The 26,031-nt window shown below is 38.3% G+C and overlaps 2 protein-coding genes across 3 annotated transcripts in view; both read right to left on the bottom strand.

Annotated features, from left to right (window-relative positions):
• LOC111326668 (band 7 protein AGAP004871) overlaps positions 1-3,355 on the bottom strand; it is a 5,413-nt gene extending 2,058 nt beyond the window's left edge. Inside the window, exons 1-5 of the mRNA XM_022930716.2 lie at positions 2,152-3,355; positions 947-1,056; positions 769-841; positions 563-645; positions 110-313 (exon numbers count right to left, since the gene is read on the bottom strand). Of these exons, the coding sequence (XP_022786451.2) occupies positions 110-313; positions 563-645; positions 769-841; positions 947-1,056; positions 2,152-2,224 (543 nt within the window). The 5' untranslated portion in view covers positions 2,225-3,355. The remainder of the gene's footprint in view (positions 1-109; positions 314-562; positions 646-768; positions 842-946; positions 1,057-2,151) is intronic.
• Positions 3,356-5,120: 1,765 nt separating this feature from the next.
• LOC111326637 (ATP-binding cassette sub-family F member 1) lies at positions 5,121-26,007 on the bottom strand. 2 transcript variants are annotated; one of them, XR_015999685.1, is made up of 26 exons: positions 25,737-26,007; positions 24,351-24,409; positions 23,432-23,542; positions 23,061-23,161; positions 18,346-18,431; positions 17,889-17,965; positions 17,730-17,792; positions 17,134-17,199; positions 16,421-16,503; positions 16,007-16,090; positions 15,635-15,723; positions 15,025-15,060; positions 14,118-14,179; positions 13,640-13,690; positions 13,158-13,226; positions 12,857-12,962; positions 12,486-12,560; positions 12,224-12,294; positions 12,072-12,104; positions 11,855-11,890; positions 6,385-6,442; positions 6,123-6,219; positions 5,958-6,022; positions 5,780-5,852; positions 5,323-5,507; positions 5,121-5,246 (listed from the first exon to the last, which is right to left on the bottom strand). XR_015999685.1 is itself a non-coding variant. In XM_022930678.2 (26 exons), exons 1-25 carry the CDS (start codon positions 26,005-26,007, stop codon positions 5,344-5,346), a joined length of 2,064 nt encoding a protein of 687 aa, XP_022786413.2. In that variant the 3' UTR covers positions 5,121-5,246; positions 5,323-5,343. The 2 variants fall into 2 exon arrangements, 1 of the variants encoding a protein (XP_022786413.2); XM_022930678.2 differs by having other exon boundaries at positions 6,385-6,420.
• Positions 26,008-26,031: the final 24 nt, after the last annotated feature.

The following is a 26,031-nucleotide window of genomic DNA, read 5'->3' as shown; positions in this document are numbered from 1 at the left end:
GGCCTGAACAAAATGTATTTTGGTTCCGTTGTTAAGTTAGAATAAAGAAAATTTGGAAACGAAAGTAAAATGATCGCTGCAAATAACGGGAATGAAATGATAAGCAAACCTGCATCTGAGAACTCAAACCCTCTCTATCCATCAGGATCTCGCTCAAATTCTTCGTACCAATCATGTTTCTTAAGGTAGTCTGAGCCAGCAGTTTGGTGGATCCCTGAGCGTCAGAGACGTTTGTCACTGACACTGTTGCATTCTGGATCCTGAAGTACACCACTGCGTCAACAGTGACTGTAACACTGTCACGTGTCAAAGCCTAGCCAATCAAATTAGACCATGTAACGAGAAACTGTATTAAGTTTAAATAATAACGACTATTTAAAGAATACGATTTTTTAAAGACTGATTCACGGATGGCTTAGCGGCCCAAAATAAACTCTAACGTTTTGAATTTCAATATGAATAGATTCCATAAATTTCACAAACCAACCATTCCTATTCCTAGAAAATTATACAGCCGACATTATAATTCTACCATAAGAGAAAATGTTGACTAAACGATTACCTCTTGAGGGGGTACATCAAATGACACGGTCCTTAAATCCACTTTGCTGTACTGATCAATCTTAGGTAGAACAAAAAACAATCCTGAAAATTTAAGTTGACATGTCAGTCAAAACATTATGGCTTGGACACCCCCAAACACGTGAAAACAAGCTTTTTTTTGGAAAAAACAATTCGGTCAAATGTCAAATGAAACGGAAACCTTACCTGGTCCCCGGGCACCACCGGGGAGTATTCTCCCAAGTCTGAAAATCACAGCTCTTTCATATTCCAGCACTATCTGTTCAAAAACAGTCAAATGAATTGTCCGTGAATTCGTTATCTCTTATGTTGAAGTTCAGCAAATTGCTAGGTTCCTCTAACATAATTCACTACATGCACTCACCTTCAAACAAAAGAACAATGAAAATGGAAATGTTACCACGACGAGGATATAGCAAAGAACAGTGATGACGATCCCGCAGATCCCCAGTTCTCCTCCGTCAGGTTGACTGGCTAAAATGTAAACAAGTGACAGCTGAGCGAAACCTGAGTGACAGGTAGAACTCCACCCAAAAAAATTAAACAACGCCTTTCAATTTGATGCATTTAGCGGCCGTGACAGTGACTTCCACAAGAAATTCCTTTTAAGCAGCTAGTAATTGAAGCTTTCCGTTGACTTATAGTTTTTTTCGAGTATTTTAGCCCAGCAACGAGACTACGAGGAAGAGATGTGTTTTATGTATTACACTTTTTCAACGGTTCTTCACTTTTAACCCTTCCTTATCAAAAACTTCCAGACAATTTTATGGGGCTTTATTTCAGTAAGTTTTCTCATTCTACGACTTCTAGAAAAATCGATTTTCCTAAGTCACCGACACTCCAATGATTAAACGAAACGAAATACCTCTAGAGTTGTGTTGGTATAAAACGAGGAAAAAAAAAGAAAAAAAAAATTTAATGGATGACCCTCCCAATCCAAGATTACTTATGAAAGACGACAAACCCAATCCACAAAACTTCCCTGCAAAGTTTTCCCGCCTGCGTTGTTAAAGAATCCCAAGAATGAGTACTCATTATTCTAAACTCGTCCTGGAAGACGACTAATATTTTACTGGTTGCACCAAAGTTAACTGCTTGAGTTAACAGTTGAAGATGACTGTAGCAACTCTTGAGTACAGTTTGGCGCCTTGCAGAAAGACCGAGGCTAGTACCGTCTAATTACTTTAGTCCGAGGTTTAGGATTCGCTCTCATGGCCCCGACTCTTTATTTCGACTGGAATAAATTTCTAGTTCACACGGAAAGTCAACAAACAGACAATAAGAACAGGTTGGTAACAGTAGAATGGTGTTTGGTGGTGGCTGGTGTTTGGTGTGTTTGAAAACGGATCGATAGCTTTTAACCAGAGATCACTAAAGCGTAACAGACCTAACTTTCACACAAACACTTTATCCCAACTGGACAAATTAAGACGCAAGCTTTTAGATAGAGTAACAAAAAAATATTCTGCAAGCAAGTGACATGAATAAAGAACTCTCTTGAAGGAAAAATAAAACACAGCAAGTAAAAGAACACGTGCTCTCCTGTTACGGTAATTAACTTCAACTTACAGCTCATGCATTGAATGCGAGGAAGGCCGCCGACTTGACAACCTCCATGATGCTGAAGCGATTCTTGTGACATTTTGTACGCGCCAGTGAAAGCTTTAAACTAACGCGGTTTCTCGGATGCAAGAAGTTTGTATACATAGATGATGATCTAACTACTGCCCACAATACCTGTTAAGGCTGTGACAAGTAAACTACAAACACCTGTTGTACAGGGGAGGCCTGTTTGAATTCATCCCGCGCAGAAAGATTTCATTCTAGTACTTTTCAGTTAGCACGAATTACTTAAAGCAACAAATGTTTACAAACGGCAGCTAATCAATTCCTCACCTCGAGAAAAACACTGAAATTTACTTTGGAACTCATATTCAGTCTGTGATTGCCCCTTCTTTGTTTGTTTTATCTGTCGAACGACACATTGCGCAGGTATCATGCAGCATTTGAAAGTTATGCTTAAGGAATTACTGCACGAAACGATTGCAATTAATAATTTCCCATCATTATATGTTAAAAAAGTGATTCTCTACTGAAAACAAGCAAACAAGTACATCTATAGTTTTAGAAAAAAAAATCAAAACAGTTCCCTTAACTTTCAGAGCTCGGGTTTCAAATAAAATCTCAGTCAAGAGAAACAGTGTTTATTTGATGAAGTGAGCGCTAAACCATGAAAATGTAGCTACTTTGCAGTACAATTGGAAGAGAACCATAAACTACCAGGTTGATCGAGTGTTTTAACGATTTCATGAAATCACCGCTTGTTCTTCTCCATGAACTGAATGTTCAACGCGCCCAAGTTGTTCCCGGGCCCCTTTCTAGGCCCCGAGAGCCAGTTTAACTTATCTTGCACAATGATCTCCCCTTTGAACCCTTTTGTGCGTCGAGATATTTTACGTAGGGGTTCTGGTCTCCTCTCAAACGTGACTTGGGCGTGTAGTGAATTTTTTTCTTATCGGGAAAACCGCCATCGCGCCAACCGATTAATTTAAGCAATGTCTCTGGCTCTACAGACCAAGCTAAGACGAGGACGAAAGACAACAAAAAGTTGGTTTATTCGCCCATTCATCTTTCCATAACATAAAGGCTGATAGTTTCGAAAGAAACTGTTTGGGGCTGCGTCGGTGGGAGTAACGAAATAATTTGGATATATCAACAAAGTTGAAATGGTAAATTGGCCACCGTAATGATTACAAAAGCTGACGTTTCGAGCGTTAGCCCTTCGTCGGAGCGAATAGAGGAATTGTGGGTTGTGTGTGCTTTTAAAGGCAGAAAATGGAGCTACGTTATTGGTGGGTGCATGGCAACGAGAAAAACATGAATTTATTAGTGGAATGAAAAGCGTTCATTGATCCCTGTGGGATTTACACTGCCGGTTTGAAAGATGAGCTTTTGTTCAAGATTTTTACGGCTTTCCGTGCCACCTAAGTGCAAGGAAAGACCGCAGATTGCCATATGTTGCTTAGAATGATTGGGTAAATTAAAATGTCTAGCGACTGGTTTCGATGTGTCCTTGTCATTCCTTTCCACGTCTCGAAGGTGTTCTCGGAATCGGTCACCTAGTCTTCTGCCTGTTTCGCCGATGTATATCTTTTTACAATAAGTGCAAGTTATGCAATAGATTACATTAGCGGAGGTGCACGTGAAGTGATCGGTGATCTTAATGGATCGTTTAGGTCCCGATATTTTATCAGTGTTGTGAATGAAAGGACACGTTTTGCATCGTGCACGAGCGCATTTAAAAGTGCCTGGTTGCTCATTAGTCTGAAAAGAACTTCTGACCAAAAAATTGCCTAAGTTTTTGTCGCGTTTGAATGAAATGAGCGGAGGCTGCGAAAAGATAGTGCCTGTCTCTGGATCGTTTTGAAGTAATTTGAAGTTTTTAAGAATGATGGATTTAACTGAGTGGTTGTGAGGGTGAAACGTGAGAGTGAATGGAATGCGGTCGGAATCTTCCTTATGCGACGTTTGTAGTGCTGAATGTCGATCAATAAGTTGAGCGCGGTGGTAACCCGCTTGAACGACGGAAACAGGGTAACCACGTTCATCGAAGAACTGGCACATTGACTCTGATTTGTGGTGAAAATCAGAGTCATTACTACATAAACGTCGAAGTCTTAGAAACTGAGAAAAAGGAATGGAATTCTTAACGTGAGATGGATGAGAAGACGAATATAACAAGTAATTATGCGAGTCTGTAGGTTTGTAATGCACTAGTAAACCGTTACCTTCAATTGAAACCTTGACGTCTAAGAAGGATAAAGAATTGTCAGAAATTCATAACTGCAGTCAATTCTTTTCACCCGGCTCTGAAATATACTTGGGAAATTTCTGACAATTGTGTATTACAAACCTACCGATTCCGAGAACACCTTCGAGACGTGGAAAGGAATGACAAGGACACATCGAAACCAGTCGCTAGACATTTTAATTTACCCAATCATTCTAAGCAACATATGGCAATCTGCGGTCTTTCCTTGCACTTAGGTGGCACGGAAAGCCGTAAAAATCTTGAACAAAAGCTCATCTTTCAAACCGGCAGTGTAAATCCCACAGGGATCAATGAACGCTTTTCATTCCACTAATAAATTCATGTTTTTCTCGTTGCCATGCACCCACCAATAACGTAGCTCCATTTTCTGCCTTTAAAAGCACACACAACCCACAATTCCTCTATTCGCTCCGACGAAGGGCTAACGCTCGAAACGTCAGCTTTTGTAATCATTACGGTGGCCAATTTACCATTTCAACTTTGTTGATATATCCAAATTATTCCATAACATAGCCGGCTTAGATACCCAAGTAACACGATTCGGCACGGCTGAAGTACGGCGTCTGAACTTGGCCTTACTAAGAGCAGACTGAAACAATTATGTTCAATTCCCTTTCTGCTGGTACTAAAGGTTTCAGCATTTTTCATGACGGCTTTTACATAATTGTTTATGCAGATTGTTGTCAGTGAAAATAGCTCGGTTAACGAGTGTTGGAGAAATGTTTATTTGAAATGCCCACTCCATCAAAAAAAAACAAAACAAAACATAAGAACTCCGATGTGAATCTTCCTGTATGATGACTGACTTTTCTTTGTCCAACGCGGTCCGAAACTACAACAAATGCAACAAAATGTTAGAAGGAAAATTCCATTAACCCCAATTCACGCGAATCCTTTAGGTTCCTCACCTTAAATAAATCCAGTTTAGTTTAAGCAGACTTGGCAACCACCTCCTCGCCAAGTTTCTCTAATATTTCTTGTCTGTAATCATCAAAATCGCCATCCACCTCAGTAATTTCCTGATTTTCAACCACCCAGAGTTGGCAAGCGGTCTCCAGGATCAGACGAGCATCGTGACTTACCAAAATTACACCTGGAGGAATGCAAGAGTAACGCAGATCACTGTTTAACAACTTTTGTCCGCCACTTCACCCAGCCACTTTAAGGGTAAAGGAGGCTGCTAACAACTCCACTTTTCTTAATTAAGTTCACCAAAGGAACTTTAAGACCGCTGAGAAACATCTCCTTTTAAACAATTAATTATTTTGAATTACTTTCATGGGTGAACAAATATACAAACATGTGTAATAACTACACAGTATGGCCAATCAAACTATCCATAAGGATTCAGGAAGTTTTTTTTACCTCCGGTAAACTCATTAATAGCATCAGCAAGAGCATCGATGGATTCTATGTCCAAATTGTTTGTAGGTTCATCCTAAAACATAAAGGAATCTTTATTAACTTGATACCGCCTTATAAGAAGCCGATTAAGATTTTATCAAGAGCACCACTAGGTGGTTTGCGAATGGTATATACTCACCAGCACAATTACATCCGGGTTACTTAGTGCCAAGTCTGCGAAAGCCACACGTGACTTCTGACCACCTGACGGAGGAACATGCTTATAAGCTTTTCACTGTTAATCGTATTCAATTACACATTACAAAGAGATGGTGAAATACAAACAGACAAAACAAAGAAATACCTGATAAATCTTTGGTCCTTATGGTATGTGCATGACTTATTAATCCAAACCTTCCCAGATGTTTTCTGGCCGTCTGATAATCCAGGTCATATTTTCTCTAAAAACAACAGGGAAAACCTGTCAATAAATACACGACGAAGGCAACCATTTCTCTTTCAACGTTGTTCAAGTCATTTCTTTAAAATGCAATGTCTTCCTGTCCCAACGTTAATAACATTTACATGTCTGTAACAGTTAAATCGTCTTATACTTTATGAATTACCTGGAGATATTCTACAGGTGAGTCCTCCATACTCAGCTGTGAAGGAAACCAAGAAGACCTCAATTAAAAAAAAAACAACAGATCATGGACTTTGTCTTCTCTTCTTCTTTTTCTTCTTCTTCTTGTTATTATTATCATTATTATTATTATAATGGGCTGTAAAACGTAAGGATGCCTCCTTAAATGAGATATTGACAAGGCGCAATCGCGTAGCTTGTCATTACCATAGCCTAAAATAATTAGTAAATTAAAGAAATTTTCAAAGATACAAGAAACCCAAAAAGATGTGAAATATATGGGTAAAAGTTTGGCCAGTTCATAGGTCCCACGCAGTGAGAGCTTTGAAACTCCGTGCAATGTTAAGACTACTTGAGATGACTTCCTCTTGCATATCTAGTAAGATCTTATCTGCCCTGACACAAGTTCTTTGATACTATCTATTGTCTCTCTTGATACGCCCCCGAGGACATCGATGATGATGTTGTGCTGTGCAATCTTAAGTGTGGGTACTGCTGATGCATCTCCCATCTAAGCGGTACAACTTCGATGTTTTCTCTTCCTTCTTTTTCCTGCTTGTCATCCACGGTCAACTCATCTCTAGTAGTAGCACCTTCTTCTTCTGCTTGTCCACAACTCTTGCATCGATCCCATTGCTCTTACTTTCGTCTTCTCTGCATACACTGGTACATCCCAGAAGGTGCTGGCTATATCAATCTTGTACTCTGGCTTTGGTGTTTCAGGCGAGCACCAAGATGGCGCACTATCTAGTAGGCCCATATCACTGAGCAGATCGAAGAATAGAACTTTGAGAGCTGCGTCGAGCCTGGTCTTGTACTTGCTCTGCACCAGTGCGCCACATCCACTCAAAACACGGGGGACGCTCTCCACAGCTTTTCCGCACATATGACACTTGACGTCTGTGTTGTTGCCTGTCTTTGTCTTGTACTGTTGGTAAATCTTAGTGGGGAGTAGCTGTTGGTATAGTTCGTAAACTCCAGCCACTGTGTGCGTGGGCGCACTTTTCCAGCGGTGTAGCCAACTGAAACAGCCAATCACATCCGCGTCATCCCATCTTGTTTCAATCAACTTTCCTTGCCATTTCTGTTGGCTTACCTCCTCAGTCCTACTTTCTTCTTCCTTGATCCTCATCGTAGCCCCGACTTTCCATCCAAGTATTTTTTCTCTTTCTTCGATGTTAGCAGTCGGGCATGGGTAGCTTAACTTCAGATGAAGTCCTCTTTCCGAAGCATCTCTCTCGGCATCTTTCTTCAAAGATCGTCTTCTAGTTCTCTCGCACTTTTCCTTGAACTCTCGTACCATGCACATAGTTGGAGGATCTTCACTTGCGTACAGCTTAATTGCAGTCTTCACCTCGATAGTCTTGTACGTTGACTCTACTGACTTGAGACCTCTTCCACTGTGCTTTCTCGCCAGGTAAAGTAAATCCTGAATTTTTTCAGGTCTGATTTTCATTCTTGCTTGAATAGTGCTTTACTGCGAGGATCGTGCACATATATGTTTTCATAACCTCAGTTCAGATATATGTATTTTATATAATCGTTGTGTTTAAAGTAAATCTGTTGTTCCCATGGGGTGGTAGCCGCCGTTCTCTTTCAGGATCGTACGGCTCTCGCGGTCTAATTGCTGAAGCTGCGCAATGGGCCAGCTCTGGGTCCACATGGGGTACATAAGTACAAATAAACAAATATAATATAAATGAATAACTTTATTTAACGAGGGAAGCACTTTACAGTCAGACTGAAAAACCTGTGGCCCTCACCTAAATTACAATAAAAAAAAGTTACAAACAATTGCAATAATTTAGAAATTTCTACCTATAGTAATTACAAAAATAGGAAATGACCCAACTATCAACATGCAATAAAAGAATAAAACTTAAAAATATTACGATATTCGAAAATGATCAATATTAGCGTACCCCTCCTTTATGTGCTCAATATATTTGCGTTCAAAAGAGCCGATAGTTTCGCTAGATCTTATTTTGACAGGTAAAGAGTTCCATAGTAGAATTGATAATATTAAAAAGGTTTTACACCCTTCTGTTTTCCTGTTGTATTTGGGGTAGCGTAGTGTTATGTGTCCATAACGCAAAGATCTTTCTGATGTATCACTTACAAGGACTAACTTAGTGCGTAGATATCCTGGGCATTGCCCCTGTATACGTTTAAAAATAAGACATCGGTTGTTAACGTTAATTTCATCGTAAAAAGGCATCCAGTTTAGTTTCTTAAATAACCTAGCAGTTCGTTCTTCTTTAGTTTTAATATCTAGTATAGTCATGGCAGCTCTCTTTTGTAATCGAAAAACACGTCTAATGTTTGACTTGGATGTCATACTCCACACTGCTCCACCATATAGGAACAAAGGCTTTATAGTTGTGTTATCGAACAATATGCGCTCATTGAAAGGCAGGTAATGCCTAATTGATCTCAAGACGCCCATGCGCTTTGCAAGTTTCTTACATAAATGTTCAACATGTTCATTAAAAGAAAGGACCGAGACAATGTATACTCCAAGAAGCTTGTGGCTTGTGGTAGTTTCCAGTATATCTCCTTTGCTGGTACGGATTCCATCTGGTTGAGGGAGTCTATCTTTGCGCGCAGTCTAGTTCCGGTTACAAAAATGGATTTTGTTTTGTTAGTGTTTAGCTTAAACCGGTTGTTTCGCGACCATTCTTCGATTTCCAACGTGCTTTGACATAGTCTAGAACATAATCCAACGGTATCCGTATAAGCGAGCATGAGCTCAAGGTCGTGTCATCTGCAAAGATGTCCACGGTAGTGGGCTGTGACACAGCCTCTGGGAGATCGTTTATATACCCTAGAAACAGAAGCGGAGAAAGGACGGATCCTTGTGGTACGCCATGCGTTAGGGCTTGGGACGAGGATAGTGCACCCGGATAAACGTGCGCTGCGTTCGATTTTGCAGAAATGAGCGCATTAGGTCCAGACTGTCCTAACAAGAAACTCGCGGGAAAATAGTTGCGACAAAATGAATAGTTAATTGCTAATGGAATCGAGGCTGAGCAAGACTCCGTTACATTTGAATTTAACGCATGCTCAACAGGTAAAGTCGAGGCGGTTCACAGATGTTCCTTCCTCTTCCCAACTAATCTAGGAAGATCGAAGGGCCTCTGCTCGCAGGGTATAGAATCGGAGGTGATAACCACTTGGTTGTTGTATTGTTTCTGATGCGTTTCCGCTTGATTGGTGCATTTGCATCAATGGCTTCATTTACAAGAGAATAACAGCCATTTACGATGTCGTCTTCGTCATCAAACACAAAAATGGCGTCCCATGGGGTCTCACGTAGTGCCTTTACAAACTTTTCTTGATTTAAGCATTTTAGGTTCCGATAGGTGATATATTTGTGGTTCTTTGTTTTGTCTGTAGAACAATGTTTGTATAAACGTACAGCTAATACCGGAAAGTGATCAGAAATGCAAATATATGGACACTTGATGTTTACAATCCTGTCCGGTTTGTTACTCCAGATATGATCAAGACATGATTTACTTATGGGCGCGTAGCGGACGATACAAGTTGTTTAAAATTAGAATCTCATAGCTCTTTGACCAGTCGATGGCTATTAAATTCTTACAGGAGGTAGTCCAAGTTCATGTCACCCAGTAGAATTGTCTCCATATTTAATAAATAAGCGCGTTGGATATTTTCGGCCAGTCTATGGTCATATTCGGCCTTTGGGCGTGGAGAACGATAAACTCCTGCCATAAGCAGCGACCGTTTAGATTTGAAGGGACAGACTTCGAACTAAAGGACTTCGAAGTCTAGTTCTTCGAGGTCAGTGCGACGCAAAAATTTAAGCTCGTTGTTGATGAAGACAGCGATGCCTCCGCCGTTGCCTGTTTGGCGGTCTATTCTCAGGTGATCAAATCCGGGAATATTATATAATTCCTTGGGCGTTTTGTTTGAGAAAAAAGTATCGGTAATCATCAGAATGTCAAGGTTATTCTTACCGTCCGTATTTAAGACATGCATTTTTTATCTCATCAAGCTTAGTCACTGTTAGATAGTTCACGTTCCATTGACCGAGGCGAAGACTCAAAAGCGTCGTGTCCTGTCTGGTTAATTATTGTTGGTCCTGGATTTGAGGAAATATCACCACAAGCGATTAGGCAGAGAGAGACGTTAAGTTCAGCCATCAGCATTAGCGTAAGGTACTTGAGTAGGACTCTTACTTGCATTATTCTCGGTACATTCGCCATCTTGGTCTTGGCGTAACTCTTCGAGTTTGGAACAAACACTTCGTAATCTGCCTTGTAATACTACTCACATAAAAGGCAATCATGTCAGCCCCATAGATACTTGGCTGTGTATTTTCAGTGTCGGGAGGGTGGAAAGACCTCAACATAACGACCAAATTAAGAAAAAACAGCGAGCTCTTTGAGAGCGCGGCTAGTCGCGCCATAACTGCCATCTACAAATGTACGGCTAGCGTGTACTGGTTTGATGGTACAACTTTATAGTAATCCGACAACGGGCTCGACCAGACTACAGAGAGTCTTTGAAGGAAAACTTTTGAGGCACCCCATAGGAAAAGAGTGTCCTCCTGCTTGGAATTTTCAAGAACTCCTAAGAACTTGTAGTTCTCTCCTTCTTTTAAGCTTTCTATGATCTGAGACTCTCCGACAAGCGTGTTGTTAGGACGGCTATCCAGAACTCCTCTCTTTACGTGGGAAACAGGGCACTTCTTCTCATTAAATTCCAACCCGACGTCTGCCATAGCTGCCTTGGTTGTCTTTAGGACTCTGTCGAGTTTGCTCTACGATGCCGCGAAGATCTTCATATCATCGATGTACAAGAGATGGGTGATTTTCCCGTTTATGGGCTTCGATAGTTTGTACCCTTCAGAGACCTTCAGCTTCCACGATACAGGATTGAGACACAACGTAAAAAGCCTCGAGCACAGAACGTAACCCTGTGGGAGCCCCTTGTTATTATTATTATTATTATTATTATTATTATTATTATTATTATTATTATTATTATTATTATTATTATTATTATTATGACGCAGTTTATTGAACTTAAGCAAGCCAGGAAAAAAAAGTTTCATAGGGCGCACAGCGTAACCTATGAAACTACACATCGTAGCACTTATAAAAAATATAAAAACCTATTTGCTAGCATGAAAAATTATTTAAGATACAACTAATACTAATATAACATCGCTAATTTACAATCTATTATTTATATACATAACAACAACTAAGTCACGTTCTGTGAATAAGATTGCTGTAAAACTAAATTCTCTAAATAAATCGATTAATCTTCTTATATACGGAGCTCAATATTTAAATTTCCTTCAATTTCTTTATTATTATTATTATTATTATTATTATTATTATTATTATTATTATTAATGCCACCAACATCATCACTGTCACTTGTAAACACCAATGCATTCAAAGTATAAACACTTCTATCACCTGATCAGCAGAATGCTGGTTGTATGATCCAATGCGCTATAAAAGGCAACAAAAAAACACCAGATAATTGTTACTTGCAAAACTGGACTATTTACATTACAAATCACCAAACTAATAACATTTTGATGCAATCTAAAAAAGTGATGCCAATGTTAAATACCCGGTATACATTAACACATTTGCATACTTATCTGCACGGAGCCATTATTTTACTTACCAGCCTGTGGTTCCGTACAATATCACCTTTTGCCTGTGACAAAAGAGAATTTACGAGCTTGTTATACATGTACATTCATGTTTATTAACCCAATGTAAGAAACACATACATTAAAGCACTGTAAAGTGGATTTAAATCATCATTATCCTCACCGGTTCAAGCTCACCAATCAAAAGCTTCAAGAAAGTACTTTTACCAACTCCATTATTTCCAACAATAGCAACTAAAACAGAAAAAAAGGACAAAAGGTAGTAACAAATGGAGAACCTAAAGAAGTCTTACACTAAAGATGTTGCAATCAAAGACATCAGAATTTTATGTATTTTCAATAACATCTATAGACACTGTATGTTACATGATATGCTAAGCCTGTACATGTGTCACTGACAAACTCTCTAAATGTCCTTAACTTACCCCTTGACTTCATGTCAATACCAAACTCCAGATCATTAAACAACTTTGGTTGACTGGGATATCCAAAAGTCACAGCTGTTCACGACATCACCACAGTGTCAAGTCATTACAAGAAAAAAGTAGTATAAAGATGGTGAAAAAATTTAATTAGATTATCCCTTATGCCTGCCCTCCATGTTGTCATTCATTATGGAAAGTTTCTAAAGCAAAGGAAACATCATAAGATTTTAAAACACAAGGCTATGGAAGTTACAACTATTACTGTTGGAGCTCTTTGATAAAAGACTATCTATGGGTAAATGCACCATTTACCTGAAAGTGAACACTAAAATTGATATGTTGTTCTGTAATTGTTTCATATTTTGACTTACATTTTAATCCAAGGATAGGTGGGTTGAGAGGCGGTGGTGAAGGGAAAGAGAATTTCACCACATACTCCTTTGGTTTTTTGATAAGTTCCATTTGTTCAAGATCATCCTGCCAAAATAAATCAACTCTATTTTCAGTGAATTTTAGTACTTAAATCAGAAAGTAAGGGATCATTGACAATAATATTCCATTTTGTAGTTCTTGTGGTTGATTTTCTTTTTCAGATGGGAAGTGATTAATTCTCATCAAGAAAAATAGCTTTACCCCGTTATCTTTCTCAAAGCAGTGTCCATTGTTACCTACCTCCTCTATTTCTCCTTTCCTGCCCCCTTTCTTGTTTTTTCTTCCTTGAACTGCTTTTGTTTTTTCCTCCTATAATACGATACTTATTTGATATATGATACTTATATATTACTTATTATTTTTAGTATTCAATCCAACTAGCACAATTGGATATCAAGTACCATATTTATCCATCCACTATCATAACAATAATAACGTAAGGCTCCAAGTTCTGAATATTTCTTATCATCATTTTCCACCACAACAATCTCCTTTAAGCAATAGACCCTTGCTTCACATCAGTTTAAACCAGAGGAATTTTTAAGAACACTTACACATTAAGCTCAATTCATTAAATCAATTAACTCATGACATTTGTAAAACAGTCGTGGGCTTGACGATACAATGAATGATAGGTTTTTGACTAAACTGGGTGTCTAGACCATCTCAGTCATTTTAAAAACTTGGTATCAAAGCTAAAATATGAGGAAAGTAGGTCTTACTGCTTGCTTCCTAGATTGACCAGAAGCCTTGAGATCTTTGATTTGCTTTTGCTAGAGAAAACAGAAAACATTCAAGGATTTAATTAACCTTGCCAAGAACTTGAGGCTAGTTCTGTATCAGTAAATGGTTTGAACCCGGGGGTAACATGTGAAGGTGTAGTCTGATCGTCCGGGTGAGTGTAGTCCTGAGAAGGACTGTTGTCGGTGGTAGTGACTGACGTTTTGACAACCTGTGCGGAAGTCATCATCAGAGTCAAGTGAATGATTGTTGATCATCCACTTGACAATCATTCACTTGACTCTGATGATGACTTCCGCACAGGTTGTCGAAACGTCAGTCACTACCACCGACAACACTCCTTCTCAGGACTACACTCACCCGGACGATCAGACTACACCTTCACAGTTCTGTATCACTTAACTGCATCTTGAGGGCATTTAGTAACCACATGGGTCAGTGAAAGCAAAGTGTTAGTACCTGTTTATTATATGCTTTTTCCTGTTCTTTAACTTTTTGTACATACATTTTCTTAAATTGATCTGAAGAAAAGAAAATAGCAAATGAGATCTGGTCTCTAGTTCCCCTGTCTTCAAAGTGTAATCAAAGAATTCCTTTGGCGAACTTGTGGTTGAAGTGTAATCTAAAATTGAAACAAGTTTGTCAGGTTGCAATTAGTGGTATTGCAGCATGCAAGGTTGCTCTTATCTCATAAAAGTCAATGCTTTATTACAAATTTAATATTACATGTTACATATTACAAACACAAACATAAGGGGATGTTGGAACTTGAAATTGTTGGGTTTATGGACTTTTCTGCCTGTCCAGCGAACAAACATGTCAAAAGCTTGCTTGCTTACATTACAACCAAAAGCTGTTCAATCTTCTCCTTTCTCCTCAATTAAGAGATGTTCAAGAGTGCTATTAGTATGGAATCTTTAGCCCACTCTCTGAACATTTAAGTCCCTTGAAAAGACCTGTAGTTAACAGCTATGTATAGACATGTAAGACAAGAAAACTGAAATTTGGGTTGTCCTGTTGTGATAAACTTGAAATTTTTTACACTTGGAAATGTGTCATTTAATAAGACAAGATCAATTGTTTTTATAAAATTTGCATTGGCAAGATTAAAGTGATTGAAAGAACTCCAAAAAAGTCTTGGAATTTTTTTGGTCTCATTTTGTGACTCTGCTTGAAAGATTCCAGAATGATTCCAGGAGAAATCCAGAATGATGGTAACCATCCAACTGTACAGGGTGCCTAAAAAAATTACCTTGTAATTCACCAACGCAGCACCAGTTTCTTTAGAAACTTAACACCTTTATTCATTTGCACACACTAAGTGTACCCCAAGTTAAAAAAACAAAGTGTTAAATTACTCACTAACCATAGTTTCCTCTGTAATAGTAAAGTTTTTGTTGATCTGAAAAAATATGAAAACAGTGTTAACTTTGCAAATGAAAATCTGTATGAACCCAGTGGCAGATCCAGGGGGAGGGTCCGGGGGGTCCAGATCCCCCCTATCCAGGGGCTTCATTAATGTTTTCTGCAGGAGGGCAACTGGTTTTCACAGGTGGGCAAAACTCTTTGAACTAAACTTCTTTATAAGATAAACTTTCCTCCAGACTGTCAACTCAGGTGGGCAAAACTGTCCTCACAACCGGTCAATTTGCCCGGTGCCTGGCCCTAAATGAAACCCCTGCCTATCAGACCCAACGCTTACATCTTTGAGAATGAAATTCTTACATCGACAGGATCGTATATCACTTTTTAACTGGCTGATTTGTTTAATTAATGAATCCAAGTAAACGGTAAGCGGCCAAGGAATTATAACACACAACTGCAACTGGTGGGAGGGGGTGTGCGGGGTGTTGGGGAGAAGTAATTTGCTCAAAAGAGTCCAACATTCCTTTCTGAACCAAAGTATGGACCCCCCCAATCAAAAATTCCTGGATCCGCCCCTGGAACCACATGAGTAGTAACTTGTTAAAACATACCCAAATGAATGATATCAGTACAAACACTGTCCAGAAAGTACTGATCGTGAGACACAACTAACAGAGTTTTCTTCCAGTTCTGCAGGTAGCTGACATGAAAAAATAAAGATGTGAAAATAATTATTCAGACTAGAGAACATGGGTTCAAAAGTGATAAACCCTGATTTGAGAACAAGATCATTTACCACAGTAGAGAAAAAAAAGCCACGAAACTTTGCTAGCAGTTGCTTGCACACATTTATAAATTTTTTGGCTTTATACTTTGAAAGAGTGCTATCGTTTTTACATTCTGTAATTTTATTGATACAGGTAGCAAGAAAATAAACTTTAAATTTGAGATAATACTGGTCATTGCTAAACCTTCAAACTTACTTATCCAACCAAATGACAGCATTCAAGTCCAAATGGTTTGTAGGTTCATCCAGCATAAGAAGGGTTGGTTCCATAAAGAGTGCTCTGCAAACCAAAAAGTGTAATTTATACTGCACATGCAAATAGTCCTTTTTGCAAGAGTTGATTGGTTAAATTGGAAGTGAATATCAAGTACTATTCACCTCTGAGAAGCTGAAGAGAAAAAATTCTGTGTCAAGAGTTTAATTTCCCATGCACCATTATCTGGTACATTGACATTTAGGTTTCTGTGTGGTAATTATACTAGGACAATTTTTCCCCTCAGTGATGGTGAAAATGGTAGATATTCACCAAGTTACACTACTATTCACCTGCACATCTGTGATTTATTCTTAACTACTTAATGTAATTGAATCATTTTTCTACATTCACTACCTTGCTAGTGACACCCTCATCCTCCATCCTCCAGAGAAATGATTGACAGGTCTCTGCTGCATCTCAGTTGTAAATCCCAGACCCTTGAAGAAAAAACACAATTAATTTATGAAGCAAATCAACATAATCAACACTATCTTCTATTGATAGTGAGATGAGATGAGAAGAAAGTTTGTATATGATGGTGTGGTTTCCTTCCTGTATGAAACTGGTTTAAATACTATGTAATTTGGTTATATCAACTAACTTGAAATTGTAAATTGGTAACCGTAATGAGTAAAAGAGCTGATGTTTTGAGCATTAGCCCTTCGTCGGAGCAAATGGAAAAATTGTGGGTTGTGTGTGGGTTTATATGCAGAAAGCCTTTCTGCGTATAAACTCACACACAACCCACATTTCTTCCATTCGCTCTGACAAAGGGCTAATCCTCGAAACATCAGCTTTTTTTACACATTACGGTAGCCAATTTACAATTTCAACATACTTGATATAACCAAATTACCTTCAAGGTAATTTGGGTTACCCCCACCAATGCAGCACCACCATTTCTTTAGAAACTTTCAGCCTTTATGGTTTAAATACTATACAATGTACAACTAGAATCAGTCATATCTCAGGTTTATAGCAATAATTTCAATCTCTCAGTTATGGCATACACGTACGCTGAAGACGATTAAGTGTCAGGTTGGCAAACTAAAAATAATATGACTTACAGCCAAGATTCTTCTCACTCTTGATTCTGCAGAGGCTGCACCAATGGCTTCCAATTCAACATAAACCTTAAATGTACAGTACAAATTACTCATATCACTTTAATCTCTATAATGAGCCTTGCATGTGGCCATAGCATATAATGACTAAATGGACTAAGCAGAGTCTAATTTGGTTGGTATCCAAATCACAAAAAGGAAAGCAAGGATCATATTTCTAAATAATAAGATGGTTAGGTATAAAAATTAGGTAACCACTGATATGAATTCCTGAGTTTAACATACTGAATACTAGATGCATCTATGTAAGTCCTTATATCCATAAGAACATATTTATTTTGACACTAAGATAAATCTTGCTTTACATGTTATTCTTTTCTGTATGTAAGAAAACTACATTCCTTTTAGCTGTGTGTCTATTCTGCTAACAGATCTCAGAGAACATTAGAAGGAGGTAAAAATTAAGAGCCACCTTTAATTTTTTAACACACACTTTAACATCATCTTAAATTTTCATGAATAATTGGTTCATTCAAACTAGAATGGCTTCTGTATTAAAAAAAAAGACATGGATAGAACTTTGTAGAAGTCCACTGTACCTCCTTTAGTTTCTCTGTTGCAGCTTCATCTCCATTTTCACTTAAGGCAACAAGGCGAGCCTCCTGGAATAGTAACCAAATTTAATATTACCCAATCCCAATATTAACTAATTTATACAGAACCAGATGGAGAATACTTTTTCTGTCATTAATACTGACCTCCTCTAGAAGCTGCAATCTTTTCTTGTCTGCCTTAAGGACCACGTCAAAGGCAGGTGACTCGCTGGCTTCTACATCTGATAAAGACAAAGAAGAAAAGTTTAAGATTATCCCTTCCTGATTTCAGATATTTTTTTCAGTTGCAAAACAACCAGTAAGAATTAATGAAAAACTCTCATAGGGTTTGGCAGATAAATCTGACTATTGTTATTGAAATTTTCTTTGCAACCTTTCTGTTGACATACAAAAAAAAATTGAATAGTTTATGGTAAATTCTCACAAAATAGCATGCTAAGAATTTCTTTGACACCAGGGTTCACCATAACAAGTTCTCAAATAAAGTAATTTCTGAAAACTTACATGTTTGATTCCTCCTGAAGCCGACAGAGAAAAAATTATACTTCATAACTTTTTCATTTCAAACATTAAAAAAAGGAATAATTTTCCATTATTTTACCTTGTTCACAGAGGAGGACATCAATATTGGATGGGATAGCAAGCTTTCTGGCTGCGATATGTGTTAGTAGGGTTGTCTTGCCCATACTGAGGAAATAAACAGAGATTAATCCATGGAAAGTGCCCACAAACAATTTTACTCACGAGTTGCAATGCATCAAAAAAACAAAACAGTGAACACAGAAAATGAGTAAGTTTTTTCCTATATGCTGAGATTTTTCTTTCTGACTGACACATTTCAAAGATCTGAAGCAAATGACTGTTGTCCAATCAGGGACATGAATGATGGTACTTCACAGTGTAAATCTCAGTATGTATGTTAGTAATAAATTAATATAAATACCTATTAAATTAATATAAATACCATAAATCTATTAATATCTAAAGATGATTTCATAATGGTTCATGCATTTCAAGATGGTTCATGCATTAATACCATAAATACCTATTAAATTAATATAAATACCTAATAAATTAATATAAATACCATATTTATCTATAGACATTCTTGTCATAGTGTTAATAAATTGACTGTAACTGTGGGTGTTGGTACAAACCTATAATTTTTACATTGAAAAACCTAATGTAGACTTGAAATTATGTAGGAAAGTTGACTACAAGGTTAAATGATAAACATTTGGATTCACCAAAACATTTTAGTTTTTAAAACAATACAAACTTTAAGAGAACATTGTGTTTTTTCTTTATTGAGGCCTGATAATCGGCATTACAAAGATAGAACCCTCCAGCCAAATTAAGGATGGGAATTCAGGGTGAACAAGAGAATCTTTTTCATTGTACTACCACTTTTAGAAGCATTTTAAATACTGGTAATTGAGAAAACATTAATAGGTACTCCCCAAGGGGCTTTTCAGCATCTATTTACATATTTTCAACAGATTAATAATATCAAAAACTAATGACTATTTACATTAATAGAACTAATTATATCAAAACTAATAACTGTTTGCAAGAATGTGACTCCTTAAATGCCTTTAGGGAGGCACACAGTCTAAATTCAGGGGATAGATTGTTCCAGAGCCTCGCCCCTCTAAAGGCAAAGGACCACTGACCAGACACTGACCTAAAGAATGGAATCTGTAGAGCTTCACAATTTCGTGTCCTACAATTAGGAATGTCTGATCTCTTAACAAACTTACTACTCAAGTAACTAGGGGCAAGATGGATCATGCATTTATAAGTCATGACAGAGGCTCTAAAAAATAAAAGCTGATCTACATAGAGCCAGTTTAGTTTGCATAATAGAGGGGTCACATGATCGAACTTTCTAGTCTTTGCAACAATTTTACAAGCAAAGTTTTGCACTAGCTGTAACTTCTTAATGTTGGTCATAGAAGTATTGGACCACACTGTCAAACAGTAAAGCATTTTACAAAAGACCAACAATGATATTAATTGTTCGAGTGTTCTACCATCAAAACTATTTTTCAACCGATTGATCTGGCATAGCTTTGCCATACAGGAGGAAACAACATTAGAAATATGGCAGTCATAAGTGAGATGAGAGTCCAGGGTAACACCTAAATCTTTCACTGATGTGAATGGCTCTAAAGACTTTCCCAGAAAAGACAACACAGGAGAAGAGGGAAACCTCCTCCTCAACTGCCTAGTTCTGATTACCATAAACTGAATACCGTATAAACTTGGTCTTGTCTGGGTTTATCAACAGCTGATTTTCACAGCACCAAGCTGCAACGTGCAGTAGACCTTGTTCTAGGTTTGCAATCCCTGTGTCTACATCAGGTAAAGAGAAGGACAGGAAGACTTTGGAATAGTCAACATATGATTCAAGACTGCACACTTAAGACGCGCAAGGCAGATTGTTTAGATAAATGCAAAATAGCAATGGTGAGAGAATTGCCCCTTGAGGGACTCTGTGGGTGATAGGCAGGGGATCTGACAGGATGGAATTGATCCAAACTGACTATGATTGGCCTGTTCGATAGCTTTTAAACCAGTTCACTACATGCAGAGAAGCTCCGACGGACGAGAGTTTAGCAAGCAACCTATTTTAATTCAAGCTGTCGAAAGCCTTTGAAAGGTCTAACAAGGTCAAAGCAGTTAAGTTCTTCTCGTCCATTGCCTCCAGGAGGTGGTCTGCCATTAAGAGGTTTAAAGTCTCAGTCAAATGAAGTTTCTTATTTCCACTCTGGTGAGAAGAGAGTTAGCTGTTGCTAAAAAGATATGCGCTAAACTGATTGAGAACCACCTTGTCACATAATCTTACAAGTAACAGCAAGTAGTGACAGGGGTCTATTATTTGAGGCCACTTCATGGTCCCCATCCCTGAGTAAAGGAGTCGCTTCCGCGAAATTCCACGCATCGGGATACTTAGCAGACTCAAGAGAAGAGTTTATAATCTCTGTGAGGGGACCCAGGATGACAGGAAGGCAATCCCTGTAAACTTGGGTAGGTATTTTATCAGGGCCTGGAGACTTGTTTAGCCACAAAGATGAAGTAATGTGTCGCACCTCTTCACACGACACATGCTTAACGTCAAAAAGATCTCCAGCAGGTGGTGATGGTAACTGCTGCTCTGATTAAGTGATGTTATTAATTTCTGCAAGATGACTAGTAGCGAGAGCTGCAGTGTTACCAACTGACATAAAAAACACATTAAACTCATCTGCGACTGTCTTCAGGTCTTTGGTATAAACATGTTGAGACTCTCTGTTCTTTGATGGAATAACGCAATTGATTACTTTCCAGAGTGAACTAGGATTGCTCTTGTTTTGTTGAACTTCAAGAAAAGTGTAATTCCGCTCTGTTTCTCTCAGTATTTCTTTGATGGTATCCCTGGATTCTTTATATTTACTCCAATCCGAGGGGTCATTAGACTGAAAAAAAATTGCGGTGAAGTAGGTCTCTTGTTTTCATGAGTTGTTTAATGCCTTTTGATACAAATGGACAAGGGCGATGGCGAATCCTGGTTGTTCTGACGGGAGCATGCAAGTCCAATGTACTTCCAACAACATCATTAAGAGTGTTAAGTTTGGTATCCACATTACCGCAGCTAAAAATGGACAAGAGCTGGTCTGATTGGTTAGCAAGATCAGCAGTAAATGCGACTGGCTCATAGTTCTTATAACTACATGCTGTTATGTAGTGGGGTGATTAGGCTTGGGTGCTTTCACCTTAAGCTCTACAAAAACTGGCAGGTGATCACTGATGGAGAAGTTGATCACGCTGCAACCACGTACCGACTGAGGGCAGGACACCAAAATAAGATCGAGCAGGGACTTAGTTGTAGCTGTAATTCTAGTTGGATGCTTACTGAGTAGTTGAAGATTCATTTCAGACAAGAGATTATTTAGCGCTCTGCTCTCCACGCAGACTTTCCTTAGATCACAATTTAAATTCCCTAGGATCATGATGGGTTTGTTAAGCATAAGTGCTTGCATGTAAGTAGGTTTCAGGGTATCTTCAAAAGGACTAACGGGGCAGTCATCTGGTCGGTAGGTTGTACACACTACAATTGACTTTGTTTTCTTCCACTGAAGACTTATCTAGAGTTGGTGGAAATTTCTCTCGGAATTTGATGAAAGGTCTTTTAAAACCTTAGCCTTCAAATCATTGCGAGTATAGACACAAATGCCTCCTCCTCCCAGTGGAGCCGATCAAGTCCCAAGAGCTTGTATCCTTCCAAGTTCACCTCCAGTGATGAAACGCTTGTGGTTCAGCCAGGACTCAGAGATGGTAATAACATCGAATTTACCTCTTTTATTCAGTTCTTTAAGTTGAATAAAGTGTTCAGAATTTCGGAGTAACCGAATATTTAGATGAAGAACTTTAAGTCTGTGAGAATCTTGAATTCAGTCTGAGTCAATAATCTCTGGTGGATGAATGGGCGATCTGGCTTTGTTTACATTTGAATGCTCCAATGATTTGAGATTATTTAAATTTGAACCTACTTGGTTGAATCTGGAATCTTGCCTAGGCCTATAACACGTAGGGACATTAAAAATCTTGTTTTGGAATGAAACTCCACCACGGCTTCCTCTGCATTTGAAGATGTTCTGGTTCTTTAGCAGGCGCAAGAGGTCTTGAGAGATCGGATATTTCGATCTGAGATTAAGTAATTGATCCCTTAAATATTATTGTAGTGGTGCAATAATTTAAATATGGTTCCAGTGAACTTTATCTTCTTGTCACAACTTCATCTTCCTCTGGACCAGGGTTGGCTTCTATATCCATATGGAGAGTCAAGTCCATCCAGAATACTCGGTTAGGAAGAGCCAAGACGGTGGTACCATGTCTCGTAATTTTGCTAATAGGAAGGTTCAAGTTTGAATTAGTTTAACCCTCGTTACACTTGAAGGCCACTTTGAGGCTCACAGCAAAAAGTCGCATAGCAATTGAGCTATATCATAAAACCCTTATATAGCCGTCAGGAATCTGGTGATCTTTCTTCTGGCTTGGATGGTGATCGAAATTCCTTAGCCATAATGCTGGAAGATCGAGAAAACATAAGATGGAACAGAGCCCAAGAAAAAAGCGTGCAACCAACATGATGCATACAAATAATGTTTAAATTATTAACAGCATACCCTTAGATGAGACAACTTTCCTTCAAGGTAATTTCAGCTCTCACAGCATTTCTTGTTATCATTGTCAGCATGATTCACACATGAACTTTAAACATTTAGGACCAGGCACAGAGGTAAACTTGTTCTAAAAGGACTAACTTTTTCTTACCCATTTGGTCCAACTAAACCATAACGCCGACCAGCAGTGATGTTAAGATTTGCATTAACAAAGAGATCTTTACCACGGGCAGAAATACTGAACTTCTCAACCTATATTATTTTGAAAACAATGTGACAAAAACAAATGCAAATTATATTTTTGATGAATGAAGAGCTCAGAGAGGACTGTTAAACTGGTATGTGGAACAATAAGACTGGCCTTGCTGACAGCCATCTTTTCATATACAGATGGGCCACTGCAAAAAGCCATAATTATAAAACTCAGACTACAGTAAAAGTAATCTCAACCTTTCTTTTCAAACCACAGCACATAATTCAATAAATTTTGACCATGGTACAAAATACTGATTGAGTATTTACCTTGATGTCTAGAGCATTTTCAAGAAGAGAAGTTTTAGCGGCAGAAGACTCTTGCTGTGATACAGAAAACTGGGATCCTGCCACTTCTTGTGTCTCACTCTCAAACTTTGCCTGTAATGTAAATTACAAGGAAAAGTCATCTATGATGTAAATACCAAACAACTTTTTATAACTGATAAAACTATCCATACACATGACCAAGATCCAACAGGGTTCACAATTTTCTATGGCTATTATTGGAAGGTGAATTACTTGGGCAAACTGCAAGACTGTAAAACATGTTCACAGGCTGTGCCAAGTCCAGATGTATGTTTGTTTGTTTTGTCTGTCTGTCTGTCTATTTTATCAATAATAATAATTTAATTTAACTTAATTTATTAGATTCGCCGACAAGCAAGGACACCACAACAGCTTGTACCAATTACTGCCGGCCCAGTAAACCCACCCATTCCACCCCAGGGGAGGACATCCACCACACAGTAATCTTGTCCGTGGGAAATTAATATCTCCTACCCCTAACCCTGCAGGAGATGGGGCCTACGGTTTATTCGTCCCTATCCAAGAAGACTAGAATATCATTTCTTAATATTATAGAAAGGTAGTATCTTCTTGGTTACACTCAACCTCAATAGTTACAGCCTGCAAGTATGATCTTTGGATATTCAGGGATAGACAAAATTTACATTTATATTTGCCCCTTTTGTCATTTCTTGATTAAAAGGGAAAAAATTCACATGCTGGCAATGTTCAGAAAGTCACTGCTTTCCACAGAAATTTCCTTTCAGGATTTCCCAGAAAATTGTACAAAGTTTTACTCTTTCTGTTGATTATTGCTTCTTTTGGGGGTTACTACAAGAACTGTTCCTAAGTCTATAGGATCAAATAAAACATATATTACTAAATACAAACAAACTAGTACCTTCTTTTTAAGCTTTCTCTTCTCTTTCTTGCTAAGTTGCTGCACATCTACAGAATCCTCTGTAAATAGAGTAAATCATAACTGAAGACAAACTACCACTTGGAATGAATGAATGTTATTCAAATTCTACAGAAGGTCAATTGAGAGTTACACAAACGGTTCGCATTGTTATTGTCTCCTTCATTGCCTCAGTGTAGGTTGCCTTATGAACAAATAATCCCATATGAGTTTCTCTACAAGATAGGCTCCTGTGGGCAAGTAATTCATGGCAGTCTCCATATAGACTCCCTGTTACCCAGCCTCCATATAGACTCCCTGTTACCCAGTCTCCATATAGACTCCCTGTATACCCTGTGTACCCTGCGTACCATATGTACCCTGTGTACCGTGTGTACCTTGTGTACACAGGGGATATAATTTGCTGCTCGGACCATGGACACTCAAAGAGAGCTGTCTCTTAGACTCCGTTGAGTCATTAATTTTGAACACGTGTGTTCTCCCACTTTTTTGACCTAACCGTGCACAACGTTCAATTGTGTACCCTGTGTACACAAGGTACACAGGGTACACAGGGTACACAAGGTACACAGGCCAACAGAAATTCAACAGAAAAGCCAACAGAAATTCAACAAATGGTTCCCCAACCATTCCACTTCAATTAACTACGCTCTTATAGGGGTACAAAGGAAGAAATTAAGAGAATAATTTAACGATACTTATGATTTACATTTTTTTTATTTGTTACAATTTAATTACAGTTGGGAATCATTGTATCCCGAAATGACTTAAGACATAACAAAATGTCAAAGTTGGAATGTGGAATTAATGCAATTCAAAATTATGTTTACCCTTGATTAAAAACCAGATTAATATAAATTATACAATATTGATATATTTCTGTAACTTGGGAGAACACACGTGTTCAAAATTAATGACTCAACGGAGTCTAAGAGACAGCTCTCTTGGAGTGTCCTTGGTCCGAGCTGCAAATTATATCCCCTGTGTACACAAGGTATACAGGGTACACAGGGAGTCTATATGGAGACTGGGTAACAGGGAGTCTATATGGAGACTGGGTAACAGGGAGTCTGTATGGAGACTGCCATGAATTACTTGCCCTCCTGTGGCTTTAAATATATATATACAATCACATAGCTGTAACATATGGAAATTAAGAAATTGACCAAAACCTTAAAATGACCTTAGAGTTGAAAAACAAACCTAACTTTTTCAGATTTCAGTAAGACTCCTCCTTTTTGTTCTAAAATTCAATCTTTGATCGTCATCTCAACTAATTAAGAACTTGTGGATTATCTCTAACCCCATTAATGCAATTACTTTTACTGATCGCGTGTAGCCAGTTACTTGGCACGCTTATCAGTTTACCTTTATCCGCGGTAGAAGGACCCTCTTCAGGTGGATTATAATTCATAAGGACAGTTTCTTCTTCTCCATCATTTCGTTTACCAGTTTCAGTGACAATCGATTTTCCATTTTCACTTTTTCCCGCTGATGCAGCTAATGAATCATTACCATCGTTTAAGTTCAAATTTGATAGATCGGTTTCCTCTTCTTCCTGTTCGGCAGCCTCTACTGCAGCCGCGAGATCCAGTTTCTTCTTACTCTGTGTGCTCTTCTTCTCTTTCTTTTTTACCATTTCGAAATGATATAGAGTCCTGTT

The sequence above is a fragment of the Stylophora pistillata genome, chromosome 4 (assembly GCF_964205215.1).
Source record: "Stylophora pistillata chromosome 4, jaStyPist1.2, whole genome shotgun sequence".
Classification (NCBI taxonomy): Eukaryota; Metazoa; Cnidaria; class Anthozoa; order Scleractinia; family Pocilloporidae; genus Stylophora; species Stylophora pistillata.
Note: the sequence above shows the minus strand (reverse complement) of the source record. Positions and strands in the feature narration are given on the sequence as shown.

Excerpts from the sequence above, each read along its gene's own strand:
- LOC111326637 (XM_022930678.2), bottom strand. The coding sequence starts at position 26,007 with ATGGTAAAAAAGAAAGAGAAGAAGAGCACACAGAGTAAGAAGAAACTG. Across the intron at positions 23,543-24,350 it reads AGAGAAAGCTTAAAAAGAAG|GCAAAGTTTGAGAGTGAGAC; the intron begins GTACTAGTTTGT and ends TTTACATTACAG. Across the intron at positions 17,200-17,729 it reads CAACAGAGAAACTAAAGGAG|GTTTATGTTGAATTGGAAGC; the intron begins GTACAGTGGACT and ends TGTACATTTAAG.